At 40.7% G+C, this 17,611-nt stretch overlaps 1 protein-coding gene, 2 long non-coding RNA genes and 1 other non-coding gene across 4 annotated transcripts; 1 reads left to right on the top strand and 3 right to left on the bottom strand.

The window, feature by feature from the left end:
- Positions 1-393: 393 nt before the first annotated feature.
- Positions 394-3,166, bottom strand: LOC137169834 (uncharacterized). Its single transcript, XR_010924549.1, has 3 exons — positions 3,088-3,166; positions 2,038-2,154; positions 394-873 (listed from the first exon to the last, which is right to left on the bottom strand). It is a non-coding gene; the product is annotated as an uncharacterized lncRNA (long non-coding RNA).
- Positions 3,167-3,195: 29 nt separating this feature from the next.
- On the top strand, positions 3,196-11,169 carry LOC137169835 (uncharacterized). The gene is made up of 4 exons (XR_010924550.1): positions 3,196-3,891; positions 4,951-5,097; positions 10,283-10,388; positions 10,761-11,169. It is a non-coding gene; the product is annotated as an uncharacterized lncRNA (long non-coding RNA).
- Positions 3,360-3,442, bottom strand: trnal-cag (transfer RNA leucine (anticodon CAG)). The gene has a single exon. It is a non-coding gene; the product is annotated as a tRNA-Leu (tRNA).
- Positions 11,170-12,347: 1,178 nt separating the features above from the next.
- sox7 (SRY-box transcription factor 7) lies at positions 12,348-15,700 on the bottom strand. The gene is made up of 2 exons (XM_067573228.1): positions 15,137-15,700; positions 12,348-14,081 (listed from the first exon to the last, which is right to left on the bottom strand). Exons 1-2 carry the CDS (start codon positions 15,366-15,368, stop codon positions 13,108-13,110), a joined length of 1,206 nt encoding a protein of 401 aa, XP_067429329.1. The 5' UTR covers positions 15,369-15,700; the 3' UTR covers positions 12,348-13,107.
- Between the last annotated feature and the right edge of the window lie 1,911 nt (positions 15,701-17,611).

Raw genomic sequence — 17,611 nt, 5'->3', positions numbered from 1 at the left:
CACCATTATCATTATTATTATTATTGTGCTGTTTTACACAAACTGTCATTAAAAACACCCACTTGTACATTTGCTGTACACTAATTTTCTTTGTTCATAGATAAAAGAAGCAAAGTAACACTTTTAAAAGATTTAATTAAAACAGACCACAGAAAGTACAATACAATGAAAACTTCAGATGTAGAAATATTGATTTTTCATACAACTGTTTACAGTAAAGACAATAATATTTCAATACTTTAATAAACTATTTTAAACTTTTTACAATACAACTAATATTTACAACTATTAACTATTTACATTTCACATTATTATTTAGGGAACTTTTTCCTCATTTCCTCCAACCATTGGTCTTTTGGAAGAGATTCAGATTGAGGGCATAACACTCTGCGTCCAGTGCAGAACTGGCCACACCTTTTACATGTGTTTGCTTCTACAGTTCGCCTATATGGCCTCTTTGGAGTTGCTCCAGCTTCCACTGTGGTGATACACGCACTGGTTTGTGGGTTGGTGCCCTGAACTGCTGACACAGGAAGGACTACTGCTGGTATTAGGGTGGATGTGCCAGGAACCAGGGTGGATGTGCTGGGAGTCATATCAGATGTGCCGGGAACCAGGGTGGATCTGCTGGGAGCCGTGGTGGATGTGCCAGAGCCCAGACTGGATGTGCCAGGAGCCATGGAAGATGTGGTGATCGCCAGGGTGGAGACGCTGGAGGCAAGACTGGATGTATTGTCAGCCAGCGAACCAAGACCAGATGTAATGGTGCAGAAACCAGGAGTTGGAGAGGCTGGAACCTGAAGGACCTCCAGGCCCGGCACTGTGATATCAGAGAAGCCCTCATCTTCCTCCATGTCAGTTACTAGGGTACACCTTGAAATGAAGAAATAACTTCACCACTACTGAAACCTAATCATTACAGCAAATAAATCATAAACTGCTAAAGCTGGGGCATCCACATGAGTCTAGCCATCTTCTTTGTTCTCAAACATTTGCCACAGGTGAGCTGGCTGCCTATATTGATTCTGAGGCTCTGCCCATCCAGGAAGCAGTGAGCCAGGTAGAGGAAGGTTAGAGTGGGAGGGGATTTTCCACATAACCCTTACATACTGTACTGTTCATATCCTGACACTTCATAGTATGGAGCGGGTAAATTTTGACACAGCTCAAGTATCCCTTTATAATTAGTTCCTTTTACCAAATTTTGAACCACAAATGTATTTTGCATCCATAGATACCTTATCAGTCATTAATAAATGGATGACTTATTCTTGATTGATGTTTCAGAGAGCAGAGAGAGTGTTTTCTTTAGGTTTGACACTATTCATTTATAGAGAAAATACATTCACAACCACACTATATTATGATCTCTTTATCTAAAACAGATGAACATAACAGTCATAATTATTTCTATGAATTTTATTGAAAGTGAAGGACTCTATTTTTGAATGGTAGGCTTCATTATAACCATTAAAACCATCAATCAACACTGCCCGCAAACCACATGCCCTTCTTTTCTGTCACTTGTACACAATCAACTCTAAATTGAGTGTATTAGTCATAAAACAAAACAACAAACTGGTTTGTACATTTCAAACAAACAAAACTGCAAAAAACATTACTTTTGCAGTCCTTTTCTGTTGTGCAGAAGTTGCATCTCCCTCTCTTTTGTCCCCTTGTGACAACTGACTGTGGGACTGCAGACTATTCAGGGCAAATTTTGGACTACTGTGCTGCTGCGGTTGCTGTGGTTAGCATGTGGTGAAAGTGGTGTTATCTTTGCATGAGAGAAGTCACAAGGGCCTTTGCTCCATTTTCTCTATATTGTCCTCCTCTTCTAATACTTTCTCTTCATCTCACTGTTTCCTTTTTGGACTAACAGATCCACCAAATCATTCCCTCCACTTCACCAAATCAGTGAAATAGGGGCTCAGGTACTTTTTATGGTCCTATGAAATCTGCCATCCACTACAGGGAGGACTATGTTGGGCAACCACTATATTGGTTGCCTGGTAATCGATGGGTTTGATTTGTTACTTTGTATAGTCTTGTTTGCAGGTGCAGATGCTCATCTGAGTGGGAACGCTGGCAATTGTAGCAATATGGTGAGGACATGGGCAGTTCTCCTGACAGTGTCAAAGTCCCCCATGACCTCTGTTCCCACTGTCCTAATGACAAAAATACACAGAGATGGCAATCTATAGTTTCAATGTTTCAAGATTTGACATAACCAGCCTTTTCCTTGATTTGACCCCCTCTAGTGACATTGAAATCCCTTTGAATAAATACGGGTCACATTTGACCCGAGCACCCTCTATTATACCAACTGCACAAAAATAAATAATATGAAATATTGTCATGTTTGTATATTCTGGGACACTTTAGGAAAAGTCATAACATTTCAGGCTTAATGTAATTTGAATGTCATTAAGAGTGCTTATACTGCTTTCAAATGTCAAAATGGGTCAAATTTGACCTCAACAGTATATAAGGTATGTTAACATAAGTTAGAAACCCTTAGGTAACATCACTTGTTACAGTGTAGCTAACTACCATAAACTTGTGTAAAGTGATGTGAGGGACGTGTTCATATTACATTATCACCATAAACTTAGCCTAGCCTATTATACAAATTAAAAAACGTGATTAGGTGAAAACGATTATATATCGTGTACGTAACACTGGCATTAGTCTTGGAAATAGGCTCAAATAAGCCAAAATGAACGTTAGCATACTAACAGCTGAAAGTGCTGAAGATCAGAAGACCTATTCATATGAAAACCCCTCAATATATTAAAACCCCTCAATATATTTGTATATATATATATGTATATATATGTGTGTGTGTATACATATATATATAAATTTAAAGGATTGAGTAGAAATAATCTGCTTCATAGTCAAAACATTTTGTTCTCGAAACGCTGTATTGATAGCCTACCCAAAAGCCATCTTGATAGATAACACTAGCAAACTCCAGTCAGATAACGGAGTGTTTACAGCTAAATCAATCAATATAACATGACACAACAGGTGAAATTACTTCTAAATTATGTCATACACTGTAGGATATGTGTAAATACTCACCATGTTATTTGAGTAGATTTGAGCAACATGTTATCATTGATAGCGTCCAGCTTATTGTATGTTCACTGTTTGATGAACGCCCCCCACAGAAAAAGAAACTTACCTTCTCAACATTTCTCCGCTGTGATTGGTCAAATGTTGGAGAGCTGCTCAGAATTGGTCGCAGAATATTGGAGCGGTGAATGTTATTGGTCCAATTCTCCAACATTTTAGACAAACTGAACGTGAACAGATTTTGTTTTTAAAGGGGGGAACGTTGAAAAAAAATGATCTGTCAGAAGTGGGATTCGAACCCACGCCTCCAGGGGAGACTGCGACCTGAACGCAGCGCCTTAGACCGCTCGGCCATCCTGACGTCAGTACGTTTCCCTGTATTTTAATCATATAAATAATAATAGCATGTCGAGTGGGAATACAATGTTTGGAAAGTTATAAAACTCACGACAGCATGACTACTAAACCTCTAAATATAGATGTAACTGTACGGGTTATGAATGCAACTTTAGCTCAACTGGCTAATGAGATAACTAGCATGTATGTAGCTTGAGGACGCTAACGTGTTTCCTATGTTATGGTAGGAAACCTGCAGACCTGGAACACAATACAGAACCGTGAATTTGTGCTTAGTAAGTGCACCGCAGTCTACAGCACACACACAGCTGCACCTCCGTCAGGCTTACATGCGCTTTCACAGTGATTCATACTGCGGAAGGGCTGCAGTTCCTCTCATGGCCGATAGATGCTGACTCCTTGAAACTGCTTGAAAAGTCCAATGGAGGAATCCTCCACGTCCATTGCCAGCAGGTATGCAGTTTTCAGGTGCAATTTCTTGTGTAGGACACTCTCCATTATTGTGAATGACAAAACACCAAATAAGTTTTTATCAAAGTTTTAATCATATGATGGTTTAATGAGTTCAGAGCTAATGTATCTTTGTGCTTTATGAATATAAAGAATACGACAGTATGTATTGTGGTAGAAAAGTATAGCTGTGTGGCATAGAGGTGGTAGCTTTAGTCATCAGAAATCTATCTTTACATCTATCTTCAGTTCCCTTTAGGTTAATTAATGCATTGATAACACCTGGACTGCACACAGCTGGAGCCAATTAAGATAATAATTGCATTGCATCAGAATAAATTACGATTCACACGCAGGTTTTTCTGACTTTAATTTACACATGCCAGTGATGCTGGTTGTAGAGTAATAGTGTAGCCTATATCTTGCATGTATGTTACTGTTTAAAGTATATGTTTGAGAGGAACTCTATGAATGATTGATAAGATATGATGATAGGATAAGAATGATTATCCCACTGCTAAGCATAAATTGGTCAGTTTATAAATAGCATAAGTTAGCATAAAAGGTCATGGGCTATTGTAATTAATGACTTTTTACAGATTCTTAGTTCCAGTCACCATGGGGAAAACTCCCCTGTGAAAGTGCAAACTGTTTGATATTTTGCAGAAGCAGACACACTATAGGGCCAAATCTTACAGGAAAATGTCTTGACTTGATATAGCTTTATTTGCCTACATGTGCTGCATTTCTGGAGTTGAAGTATCTAGCAAGCATAAATGTGGCCTATTTATTATCAGTCTATGTTTGTATGCTATCCTTTTGTAATAGTTTGTGAGTTCAGTCTTTGTGTGCCACAGTGGCTACGTGACTGTAGCTACTTAATTTGCTTATCAGAGCTTTCAGATATCACTGCTCTTAAGTATTCTGCCATCTGTAATAAACACATACCTATACAGCTCATATCCTGTTTTGAACCTGTCAACATGGTACTTTAGTTGAAGTGTCTGAACTCTGGGGACAAGTGTGTGAGTCATTTCCGTGCGTCTCATTTTTGATGTTGAGTCTTTAAGGAAACGGGGCTGAGCATCCAGCAGGAAGGGATTCCTTCAAGCTCAGACATCAACAACATCCCGAATATTACACCCGTAACGTAAGGTTGGAGGAATGGGAGTGAGTGTGGAAATGATGCCAGAATGACCCGTTGCCAAGGTCAGTCAGGAGCAGCGTTACCCAGAAATTCTGAGTGTAAACAGTGCACATCAAGGCAGCGGAAATGCTGTGTGTCATGACTGACGTACTTTATCTCGAATAAGCTCTGGTAAATGAGGTTTGTTGTTCCTGTATGTAGGAACTTACATCATTGATACATGAATCTTCAAGTTTACAGGCATCTGGGAGGTGAAAACCTAAATGATAATGCAGGAAACGGATCTCCTGTACAGGTTTCCTTTAGTGATAAAAAAAAATAACAAACACAAATCTCAAAACAAATTCCACCACCAGTATAGAAATTAAACATTTACTGTATTCCACCCCTCAACCCCCGCACCACATCCCTATCTCCCAAAATACTATAATAATAAGTATCCACACTGCACCAGTCGCACTTAAATTCTTACAGTGCAAAGGTTTATCATAAATAAAATGAAATTAAAGAAACAAGTGTCATTGAATGCAAAATCATGAAAATAAACAAAATGAAATCTAGAGTTGTTGACATCTATCACATCTTAGAAAATCTTGACAAATACACCCAGTTTTCTGTACTTTACTAACTTTCCAACAGAATCATTTAGTGCATAAAAATTGTTTTCTGAGACTTAAATATTCTCCATGTTTCCATATACTTTGAAAGGTAGCAGCAGCTAAAGGTGTTTTGTAGTAGTAGGTAGTTTGACACAGAATTTGACTATACTGTCACCCATTGTATATTTTATAGTAATGTACTCAGCTACGTTAGCTAAATACCATTGATTGCGGACAGTGACATTGATTTGTAATGTTATCACAGCCATCTCTGTTTTTCAATTGCTCTCAAAAAACCCAATAAAGTGTTTTGAAGATTTTCTGTAAGGCTGCAACTAAAGATTATTTTCATTATCAATCATTTTCTCAATTAATCAGTTAGTAGTTGGTCTATAAAATGATACAAAGTGTTGATCACTGTTTCCCAAAACCCAAGATGCAACCTATAATGCCTTGTTCTTTACCAACCAACAGTCTGCAAACCAAAGATATTCAGTTTACTATCGTAGAGGACTGAAGAAACAACAAAATATTCACATTTAAGAAGCTGAAATCTGAGAATTCTGACATATCTTCTTTAAGAAATGACTCAAAATGATTAATCGATTATCAAAGTTGTTGGAGATTCATTTTCTGTCAAAAGATCAATCAATTAATCAACTAACCGTTGCAGCTCTAATTTTTTGTAGGGGGCACACTACACTTTTTTTTTTTGTAGCCATCTCCAGTTTGTGTATTTATGTGCCTCATATAGTGTTGCATATTTGTGAGACCATGAGTCGAGAATGTCAATGATGACAACATTAACCCTCAAAATGTTGACGACAGCGATAACAACAATCATCCTGCTGTGGATATTTACTGCATTGCTGAGGCTAATGTGAGACTCATTCGGCTTATGGAAGTAGCAAACCCACATCCTGGAGGATCTAGGAGGCGGTCTCAAGATTAAGACGATGAAGATGAGGAGAGGAGTGGTAAGACATTCAAGTGGTGGGATGAGACAGCACTAGGACTATGACTATCACAGTAACTATGACAGTGATGCCAGCTGCACTCTGTATGAAAATGAGGACGATGGTGACGATGATAACGTTGAAGAGGAGAACCCACTGCCTGGGCTCCCTGGAGTATCGAGGAAGAAGGCAAGGGAAGATTAAGAAGAAGATGAACAAAGCCCCCAAAAAATCAGACAATAACACAATCCATGATGACAGACATTGCCAGAGACTGTAACTCCTCCTCTACACCAACCACAGAACATCCCCTACATTATATGTGCAGCTTCACTTCTACATCGAGGCTGTAATAGTCTCTTTTTTTTTACCAACTCTTCTGTCAAGTCTACTTTGAATAATTAGTTAGCATTGATACAATTCACTTTTTAACAAATGTCATAATATTAACATTCAAATATTTATGTTTAATAACCAAATACATTAACCAATTCTTGTATTGCTACCTGTAACACAGATTAGATTTAAACATTGTTCAAACATTGAAACCAAGTCATTAATAATATTCTACTGCATGTGTTAAACATTCTCCAAGTATTTTCATCATAGTTTACCTTTGATTAAAATAGAAGGCACCACGTTATATCCAATCAAAATCAAATCATAGTTTCTTTTATTTAATAGTAAAACAGTGCTTTTTTCTTAAGTTGTCGTTATTTGAAAAAATAGTGCTAGGAAGGCTGTATTAATATAAATCCATACATGATTTTAGATTTGCAGCACTTTTAAAGCAGATATAAGATATTTTATGAAATGAGATTAAAAAAAATGTAAAATTAAATAAAAGGGAAAGAACAATAATGCCACAAAAACATACAATCATTGTTAACCTTAACTTTTAATTAAATATAACTATTAAAGGTAAGTTTATCAAGAAATCCTTTTGCTTTGCGGCAAAGAAAATTTTTATGAGGGCTGATCTTGTCTGCTTCACAATCTGATAAGTTTGTTACATTGTATTGCGACACGAATTTTATGCAGGATATTTGCTGAAATATTTAAAACTTAATGGCTCTCAAAAAGTCTCACAAGCTGTCATCAGGCAGCTCGGTCATTTGCTTTGTCTATCCTCCACAGTAGCTGTTAAAAGGGGCTTTCTCACACATCTGAACTTATAACATCACTCATCTAAATCATTAGTGCGTCGGCTTTTCAGGATGCATGCTGAGTAAACTCTGTTGGTGCAGGACGACGGGGTCAGAGCCACGATGGAAGCATGTAAACCCACTAAAATGGAAAAGACGGGGAGTGACTTAAGATCAAAGACATCTTCCTTGCCCTTTAAAAAAAAAGCAGTGTCCAAATTCACTTAATGGTCTTGATTAACGTATTTCATTATCCAATTTATAAAGAGAAAACATCTCAGGAGATGACCATTTTTTACAGGCTTTTTAAAATTAGCAGGAATTAGCCACATTATTTAGAATTTCAATCATGTCTCAGTTTTAATACCCTGGTCTAGATTAAATCTAGCCGTCAGAAAATGGACACATTGGATTAAATATTGTAATTAGTTCAATTAAAACATGAATCAAAGTACGTAAAGCCTCTCCCAGTGATTCCCACAATACAAGATCACCCGCGGAACAGATAAGGATGTTCTATCTCTTAAATGGAACAACCACATTGCAATTAGGAAGCACAATAGGAACATCCTCCTCCACATTGAGGTGAAGAGTTACACCACCCCAGGGAGAATCTGCAGCAGTCAAAAACAAGCCAGATAGCGCTGCAGCATACATAGAGCAAGCCATAGTGCAAGCCATATTAGAGAGAGAGAGAGAGAGAGAGAGAGACCAGTGTAGGCCATGCTGTAAAAATAGGACATCCACTACAATTTTACACTGATTGTCTTAAAAATATATATAAATCTGTGTTGAATGAAAAGTATTTTATAACTTTTTTCACATCACTGTTCCACTTTGGGTGGTACAGGCTGATTTCACTTTGGGTAAAATATTTTAATACACAGCTAGTGTTTTTATGGGTAGTTTACGGAAATGTGCATATTTTTGGAAGGAAAAGCATTTTTCAATCCTTTCTGCAGTAGAGCACAAGCTTTCCTGCCTGCGCCGATTTGGTAATCAGGCCGCGCTTAAATGGAAATCTAGCCTTCTCCTTCCCTGGGTTGGCAGCCATGTGCTGGCCTCCCTCTGTGCTTTTGCTGGTCGCCTGTATCTGCTTAGAACAGGTGCCGGATCCCGCTCAGCTGCAGTATTCACAGCACAGGTACGGGTGGGAGGCCCTTGGCTGCTCGCACAGTCCCCCAAGTTTTCCAGGGGTCCCCATCTGTGTCCCCGCACATCCTCTGCCACATGGCACCTGTCCCTCGACGAGTCTGGTCCATTCTTCGTCCGGCGACGTACACGCCTGCCTGCCACCCCACACTCTGCCTGTTGTTGAGCCACAATGAGATGAAGAATAGCTGCACCCATAATCCCTTGCTGTGAGATGTGTGGGTTTTCCCCCCCCCCTTCTTTTCCTCCTTTGGCCAGATTTAGGGCCAAGTAGAAATTGTAAACAGGTTATTATGCTGCTGTAACACACTCCAACTGGAAATGCACTCCAACAACATTTAGTATTTACTGATGTAAGTGTGTCTTTATCCGTCACACAGGGTAGTTTAATTTGGTGTTAAGTTCACTGTGTTTAGTGTGAGGAGGAAGTGGTAATGGGTTTGTAGTTCTCTGTTTGCAAGGTTTAACAGGAAAAGACCTGATTATTTCATCAGAAAGACTTGGAACAATAACTTTGCTCTGCTCAGCTGCAAAAAATGGCTTGTGGTGTATGCAGCTGCTACATAGGCTACATAGCTACTTATAGGTTTTATAATCTCAAATATTAAAGGAAGTAATACACAGTACCTCACTACTAACCTAAACACAACATAATATATCCAAGCTTGTAGGTTTAAAGGGCATCTCTGTCTCAGACATTAATACGCCTCAGTCACGTAGTTCAAATCAGCCACTTCCTCTTGACCTACACTTAGTACGCAAGGAACGTCATATAGCAGAAACGATCGACCTCTAGATGTGACGTGATTGGACGCTCCCTCGCTGGCTACACAATGGACGCTGGACCAACCAGACAGTCGGCCTCCTCCATGCCTCTGGAGGACATGATATTTAAAGTGATCACTGCTCACCTCAATCCCAGCAGATGGATAATACTTTACACAGCTGTGCAAGCTCTGGCCCCGTCCACACACACCGAGCCTCAACGCTGTTACCTTGACAGTTGGTGTTAGACCACCGAGTTGTTTGTTTGCCCAGGGAAGTGACATGACGGCAGAGAAGGAAATAGGAAACATAACAGACTACCTGACAGACTCATTCCACAGGCTTGACCTGAGACTGGAACTGAGCCAACCAGCAATCAGAGAGAAATAACAAGAGGAGGCTCTTTTGTTTGTTCAGCCTATATCCTTATATTCGCAAATATTGTAAATCTTGTGATCCTGCAAGTGTGTAAGAGATGCAATTTATAGAACGGATACTATGTTCTCCCTTACAGACAATTCTTGCATGTGCGTGTGTACAAAGTGCACTGTTGACACAGTGCACAACAATGTCATGCCGCTGTTTGTTGACATGTTATTTTCTCTTTCCTCTCTTGTTGATTTATTGCAGCTAAAACAGCAGCGATGGCTGTCTTTGGTTTTCAGGAGAAGACTCTCGCTAAAGGTTATGATGACAATGAGTCAACTTCTAGGGAGGAAAGGATTGAGGCTGACAAGTTGAGTGTTTTGCCCTCACTTCCCGAAAACTTAAAAGTCAGAGGATCCGCGCATCTCAGCAAATACCTCTATAGGCCTTCTCTGGAAATCTCACAGCAGGGATTTTGTGCGCTTATCAAAATCAAAAAAGTGCTATTACCCTAAGGAAATGTTAACTAGTCAGTGCTAACTATTTTATCATTGCAAACTACTGAATAGTTAATGGTTTAGATACCAAATAGTGTTTTTTTTTTTTTTTATCACAGTCTAAAACCAGCAACACTATATATATAATTTTAGGAAGTGCAACAACTTATGCCTGAGTTGAGGTTCTTGTGTGCAGTCTAATGTGATGATGCTTTGTTGACACTTTGTCCTTGTCCATGTTACAGTGTCCTTCCCTGAGGTGGTAGATGTGACTGTTGAAACATTGCAGGGCGTCTTTACCAAGGGAGTCTGCAGCAGCACCCTGAGCCGACCCTGACAACTCAGTGACTACTTTCTCACCCCGTATGCCTGGGGCACCACCGACCTGGCTCCCGCATCCAAAACACAGTATGGTTGCACTCAAACGGACCCTCCACAGAGTTTTGAACCCCCACAGACACAAAGGGTAATGATTTAACCCCAAAGAAATGAGCACAACATCACCCAGCTGCAAACATTGGTACATGATGAATGTTGTCATTCTGGTCAGTTTAATCACATTCACAAGTGCCATGAAGGTGTGTCAAAAACACAAGATCAGGGTTGAATATGTGTGCCAAGAAAGGTCATTTTTGGGTACATTTGTTCACCACAAGCATCTGATTATAGAGAATGAAAACTGTTTAGAGCTCAGTATTGTGTGCATTTGTGTGGCGTGTCTGCATTTTTGTGGTCAAGGTAGAACAAGGCAGGTTGACAAAGCCTCTCCTGAAAAATGGTGGGTAAGTAAAGACGGGTAAGTAAGATGCTAATCAGCACGGCAGTGTTTCCTCCCGCTAGCTGAACAGCGGGTTCCCTTCCCTCTCTCTGGCTCTTTAATGCAGGGCCCAGCCAGGCCCAAACATCCTGACGGAGAGAGGCTTTTCCCTTATCAGTCAGGAAACACCGCTCCTCCGCCACATCCTCTTTACAAGAAGCACGACTCAACCGTTCCCAAAAAATGCAGGAAGACCAGCCAGACTCCAGGATTTGTCAAAAGCCCCCCAAATTCCTTTTATCGAAAAAGAAAAATTCAAGAGAACAGAGAGGGTGAGAGGGGAGGAGTGGAGAGGAGAGAGGAGAGAGGAGAAAAAAAAAAGAAAAACGAGGAGGGTGTAAAACAGTCAACGAGGCCTCTGGATTTATTTTTTTATTTATTTTGCACAGATTACGAAAGGTCTGCATCAGCAAGATATAACACGGGGTGAGGGGGTGGGGGTGGAAGGAGTGTGCGGTGGGATGGGGGGTGGGGGGTGGGGGTCCAGCATGCCTAAGAATGGCACCCAGAATAAGACTCCAGGAAAACAAAAGACGGTTGAGATGGAGGCGGGTGGCGACGGCTGTGCCTGTTTTACACTAATCCTCTGAACCGGGATGAAATGAAAGCGAGAGGAGACGGATGGAGAAGGATGATGGAGGGTGGAAAAAGCAAGCAGGGGAGTGGGTGTCAGAATGGGCCACTCGCAGTACAACAGTTAGACAGAGCCCGAAATAGAAGAATACATGGTGTGACACTTAATTCAAAGATGGACAGATGATCCCTTTTTTCCATTTGTGTATGGAAAATTGCAGTGTTCAAAAACTACTAAGCAGTACATCCTTCTTTTTTTGTTTTATTTGGTAATCTGACTGTGTTGATTACCTGCTACATATGGGTAGAAATGTGTTTCATCTGCTACTGCACAATGCCTTTTAAGTGTATCAATTATTACGAATACTCCTGATAATAATGAAATAATAAGAAGTCTTTTGTTGTGGTATGTTTGTGGATGCATCATCCAAGTAGCAACTGATTTAATATAAAAATTTCACTTTATTTTAAATTATTGTCTTTCACAAACCTAAATCAGCATACAGTTATACTTACCATTATTATTTTTCATTGTAGAGGTTATGATTATATATTATTAAGTACTTGATAAGAAGTATAAACGCCTTTTTTCTTCATTATACAACGTCTTTGTTAAATTGCATAAGAAATGTCCAACTAAAACCTCATTCAATTACAACTACTGAGGTAAGACTCCCAAACTAATGAGAGCAAGAACATGATAATACAAACATTCGAATGGAAAGCGTCGATAGTAGCATTACAGTTAGAATTTATGCGAAACATCAAAGGACTTAAATTAGCTTCTAATGAGCATCTGTACACGCCTCAGTGGCAACAGTAACTGGTGACATTTACAAGTGGACAAGAAGTCTTTTTCACGATTGTTCTTCTGGTTTGGAAATTTCATGACAACTGGAGGTGGCATACTATATAGTGTTTTGTGTCTGCATCCCTGAGGTGTCCATCTCCCTTTCTTCACATTCCTCCGATTGCTCTTTGTTCTTCCCTCGGCTCCAGACAATCATATTGCTCAGTAATCAGTTCAGGTTTTAATCGTGATGGGATGAAGATGCTACTCAGGGGAGATTTCTTCAATGGAAACATAGAAATATGTCTCTTATTAGCACCCAAGTGCAACATCATCCCAACTCGACCTCACCCATCTTAAACCCTGTAGTGTCTCTGATCAGTCACAAGTGTAATGGGAGCTGCAACCAAGCTTACGAGATGCCATAGTTGTTGTAGTAGGCCGCCGTTGCGTCCGCCAGCACGGAGATGAGGCTGGTTTCTGTGGTGCTACTGGGACACGCTGTGGCAGAAGCAGTGGCGGCAGACGCCACCTGGATGTGTCCCGTAACAGTCATGCTGCTGCCATGCTCAGGGTGGAACCCGGTCCCGGTGGAGTTCAGGTACTGGTCAAACTCATTGCGGTCCACCTCACCCAGTAGTTCAGCCTGGCTCAGCTGGTCTAGAGTCTCCAGGTGACCCTGTGTCTCTGGTGGGGGGGACAGTTGACCCAGATGGCCCTGGTGGAGCCCATGGTGAATCTGGGGGAAAGATGAGGTACTGTAGTAAGACAGAGGAGGGCCGGGGATCAGTCCTCCGCTGCTGCCACCAGTTTGGGACATGTGAGGGATGTGACCTATGTGTGCGCCCCCACAGTGGATTTGGGTCTGAGTGTAGTCAGTGTGGTAAGGGGGCGGGCTGCCCATGCCATTCTGGTGGTGCTCATCTGGGGAGCAGGAGACGGAGGAACTTCCAGACGTGGAGTAATAAGAGGGGGGTACATGCTCGTGGTCCATGGCATCTAAGGGGGACATCTCAGGAGGAGTGGGCAGGCCGTAGGGGTAGGTGTCGAAGCTGCTGTTGGAGCCGGCAGGGTCTCTGAAGCTTCGGACGCTGGGCAGAGCAGGGCTGGGGCTGGAAAAGCCACCGCCCACACCATTAGAGCTGCCCTCGTCTTTGTCAAGGGAATGACAGAGGGCCCGTTGGTCAGGCAGGGCATTCTGATCAGGAGCCAGTCCGCTCAGGAGGAAGCCAGGGTCCACGCGCTTGCAGATGCGTTTCAGCTGTTTCTTCCGGCGAGGACGGTACTTATAGTTGGGGTAGTCCTGCATGTGCTGCACCCGAAGCCTCTCTGCTTCCTCCACATAGGGCCTCTTCTGAGGGGGAGTCAGGGCCTTCCATGACTTGCCTGTATAAAGAGGAGATAGCAGAATTTTACATTTTGACTAAAAATTCCTGAATAGGGTTCAACAAATTGAATTGCAATTCACTCTTGCACCTTTTCTTTATTTCATATCTGTAGTCAGCACAATATTGAAATAACTGAAAATCTTTTTCTCACACTCAATTTCTACAGCTTGTAAAATATCCATAAAAATGTTCACAATCATTTAAAAAAGTTGTAGGTATACTTCTTCTATTGGACAATTAAGATGTTAAATTGATGTGAATAAATGTAGAATCACAACATGTTTCCCAAAATTATACAAAAGAAATATATCACTATAAAACAGAAATAAGATAAATCTGCCTCAACTTTCTAAATATTTAGAAAACATTCCCTATTTTTCATTTACTTCATGGGTGCGTGACAATTTTTTAAATGAAAGGAAAAAACAAAGCTTTCTCTACCCTCAACATTAAACTTATTTTTAGTTGTTAATTGTATTTAAGACGCGTAATGAATACTCCATTTTAGATAAACAAAGTGTGTGTATCGCTGTTCTCGAATTGGCCTAAAGATGATTTCCGATTTGCTACAGTGCAGAATTTGGAGATTAACATTATAAGCAGTGATCCAAGTAAATCCAAAGCAAGATGATACATTTATATCCTTTCCTCTGCCTTTACTCTCTATTAACGAATTTTACGGGTTGGTAACCTAAACTTCTGAAATTTCGTGGGGTTTTCAGGACGCGCTTCATAGCTACAATAAATGGTTGAGAAGTTTAATTTACTCTAAGACAAATTTGTAACCCACTAAGATAAAATACGTAGTTTTTTTGTTTGTTCTTAAAACTTTTGAAAAACATTTTTTTTAGATATAAATTTACTTATCACATTGGATTTTGAAATAACTTTTAAAAACTTTTGTTTAAACAGCCGAGGCCTGAATGGTTGTAGAAGACTGTGGAAAACTTTATAAAGTAGCAGTAATAGTAATAATAGTAATAATAATAATAGTAATAATAATAATAAAAATAATAATAATAATAATAAATCTTTCAATAACTTTCGTCTCACCCAACATCTTGCTGAGTTCGGCATTGTGCAGATCTGGATTTTGAACCGCCAGCCGTTTGCGCTCATCTTTGGCCCAGACCATGAACGCATTCATGGGCCGTCTGATCCGCGGCTCCGGCGCCTTGTCCACGGGGGTCCTGTGCGGGCCGTGTCCATCGGGCACGTCCCCGTCTCCTGGAGGACACTCGAAGGACTCCGGCCACGACGAGTACGCGCTGATGAGGGCTGCCATCTGCGCGCTCTCTCCTCTCCAAACTTAAGATGCGCTTCTCGCTCTCTCTTTGACAAGTTGTGTGTTCTCGCTCTGAGTACACTCTATGGGCTAATCAAGGCGCTGAAAACATATAGAAATTGCTTCTTCTTTTTTTTTTTTTTTTTAAAGAAAAAAATCCAGCGAGATCACTAGAGCTACAGGCTGCAGTCAGATGTCAGTGCAGGTTTGGGGAGAAAACACAGATGTGTTCAGGCAGCGGCTCCTCCTTGTGAGTTATGATTCAGTCTTTCCTGGTGGATGGGGGGAGCGCTTTATATTTGAGGAGCAGGTTCCAGGAGAAACCCCGGAGGACTCTCGGCTCCTCCTTGATTGCAAGTTGAGCCCCGTGAACTAGAAGAGAGAGAGAGAGAAGGAGAGAGAGAGCAGCATTTCAACGCCACTAACTACTTAAACTGCGTGGCCTCACAACAAAACAACACTTTCCACTGACAGATTTCTGTTGAACTAATAGGGCAAATTATAAATTACTCACTGGGCAGTTCATGATTATTGTTTTTTGAACAACTGATCACCAATTAACAGTCAATTGGGCTAAATCCAACATAGGACCATAGTTAATCAAACAACAAAACACGCAGTTATCTTGAAGGAAACGTCACTGTTTTTCCACTACATTCTCGCTTTGGTGTAGTGACGACGAAGAGGGATTTGGCAACCTCGGTTATTTTTTTCTCGTCAACAAGGAAAAACCTCACCTGACAAACTTCTCGAACCTGTTCTGCAGTATTCTTAACGACATCAAACTCCACAGGTTAAGTGAGGTTCTTCATTGAACTCCACAGCGTGACATGGTGTCATGGTCTTAGCATGTAAAGAAAAACACTTACATTTTAGTAAACGCCTATTCTTCCTATTTTAGTAACAGCATAAACATATACACGTTTTTTTTTAAGCATCTCAATGCTAGAGCCTATGTCAACACTACACTCATCCGGAGGAGGTAAATGTCCTCTTTTTTTTTAACAGTTTGGGTACAGATCAATTTTTGGAACCTCTGAGCACATCTGTGAGTGAGAGCAGAGATAACCACTGAACACACACTACAAACAAATCAGTTTCCTTCTGTGGCCAGAGGCGGGTGCATATCAAATCCAGGAGTTCCTGTTGACAGGATACTCTTGGGCTGCAGCCATGGAGTAGCTCACACTCTCACACACAAGGGCAAGCAGACACACACACACACACAGCCACTGATCACAGGTCAGATACTATCTCACCTTGTAATATTTATGGAGGGAGTAACCTGGCTGATTTTAACTCCATCCTTCCACTTCACTGAAATTTAAGAATTTCTAACTTTCAGTGAGAGCTGGTCCAAAGGCGCGTTATACACATCTTTTGGTCAGTAGTGCCTCCCCACCCATCAAACTGAAGTGTCAGCTTATAGCTTTGTGTGAAACTTGCCCCTCACAGGAACAGGATACGGCACCTGAAGCCACAGATTGTGCGTAGAGCAGGCACATCAGTGATATATAGGGCCACACTTCCTCTTGCCGTTCTGACACGGCCACATTGATGTGCTCTCAGTGTGCCAGTGAAAGTCAACGTGTGTGTACGTGAGCTGATGGAGGCCCACGATTGCACAAGAGCGCATGTACATCATGGTATAGACAGCAGACTGTATGAGACAGAGGTGACAGGTTTCACACTGTATTTGCAATTTGGAATTTAAACACATGCAGGTTCTGAGTCGGGGGGTTTCTAAAAATGACTAATAGGTCTACGTGTGAACTGCTGTGTGGGTGGGAGCTGTATCAGCCTGCTGTCGTTCACCCATTCAGTGTATAAGACATGTGGCTACTGGAGACTTGTGAGAGGGATTTGTGTCTTTGTGTTTGTTTGCTGTAAAAAGGGAACTTCAACAGAAACTTCACTGACACATTCAAAAAATTTTATGAATGACTTCCACTGTTGCTTAGTATTATCAATCCCTATCAACTTGCTAAGCCTGATTCATGCCAGATGTATCATTATAGTAGTTTTTTCAAAAGTGTGTGTACAATTATGTAAATGGTAGTAGTTAAAATATTTATACTGTATATTCAGAGATGCATGTGAAGAATAAATTCAGTTGGAGAGCCCAAATTTTTGATTCTAACTCAATAAAATATCAATATTAATTATTACATGTTTATTTTACACTATTTTAGCTTTTTCTTGTATCTCTTTTATCATGTGTGGATGAATGATTCTGGTAATAT

The sequence above is a fragment of the Thunnus thynnus genome, chromosome 18, assembly GCF_963924715.1.
Source record: "Thunnus thynnus chromosome 18, fThuThy2.1, whole genome shotgun sequence".
NCBI lineage: Eukaryota > Metazoa > Chordata > Actinopteri > Scombriformes > Scombridae > Thunnus > Thunnus thynnus.
The sequence above is the reverse complement of the archived record's forward strand: the minus strand, read 5'-3'. Positions and strand labels throughout refer to the sequence as shown.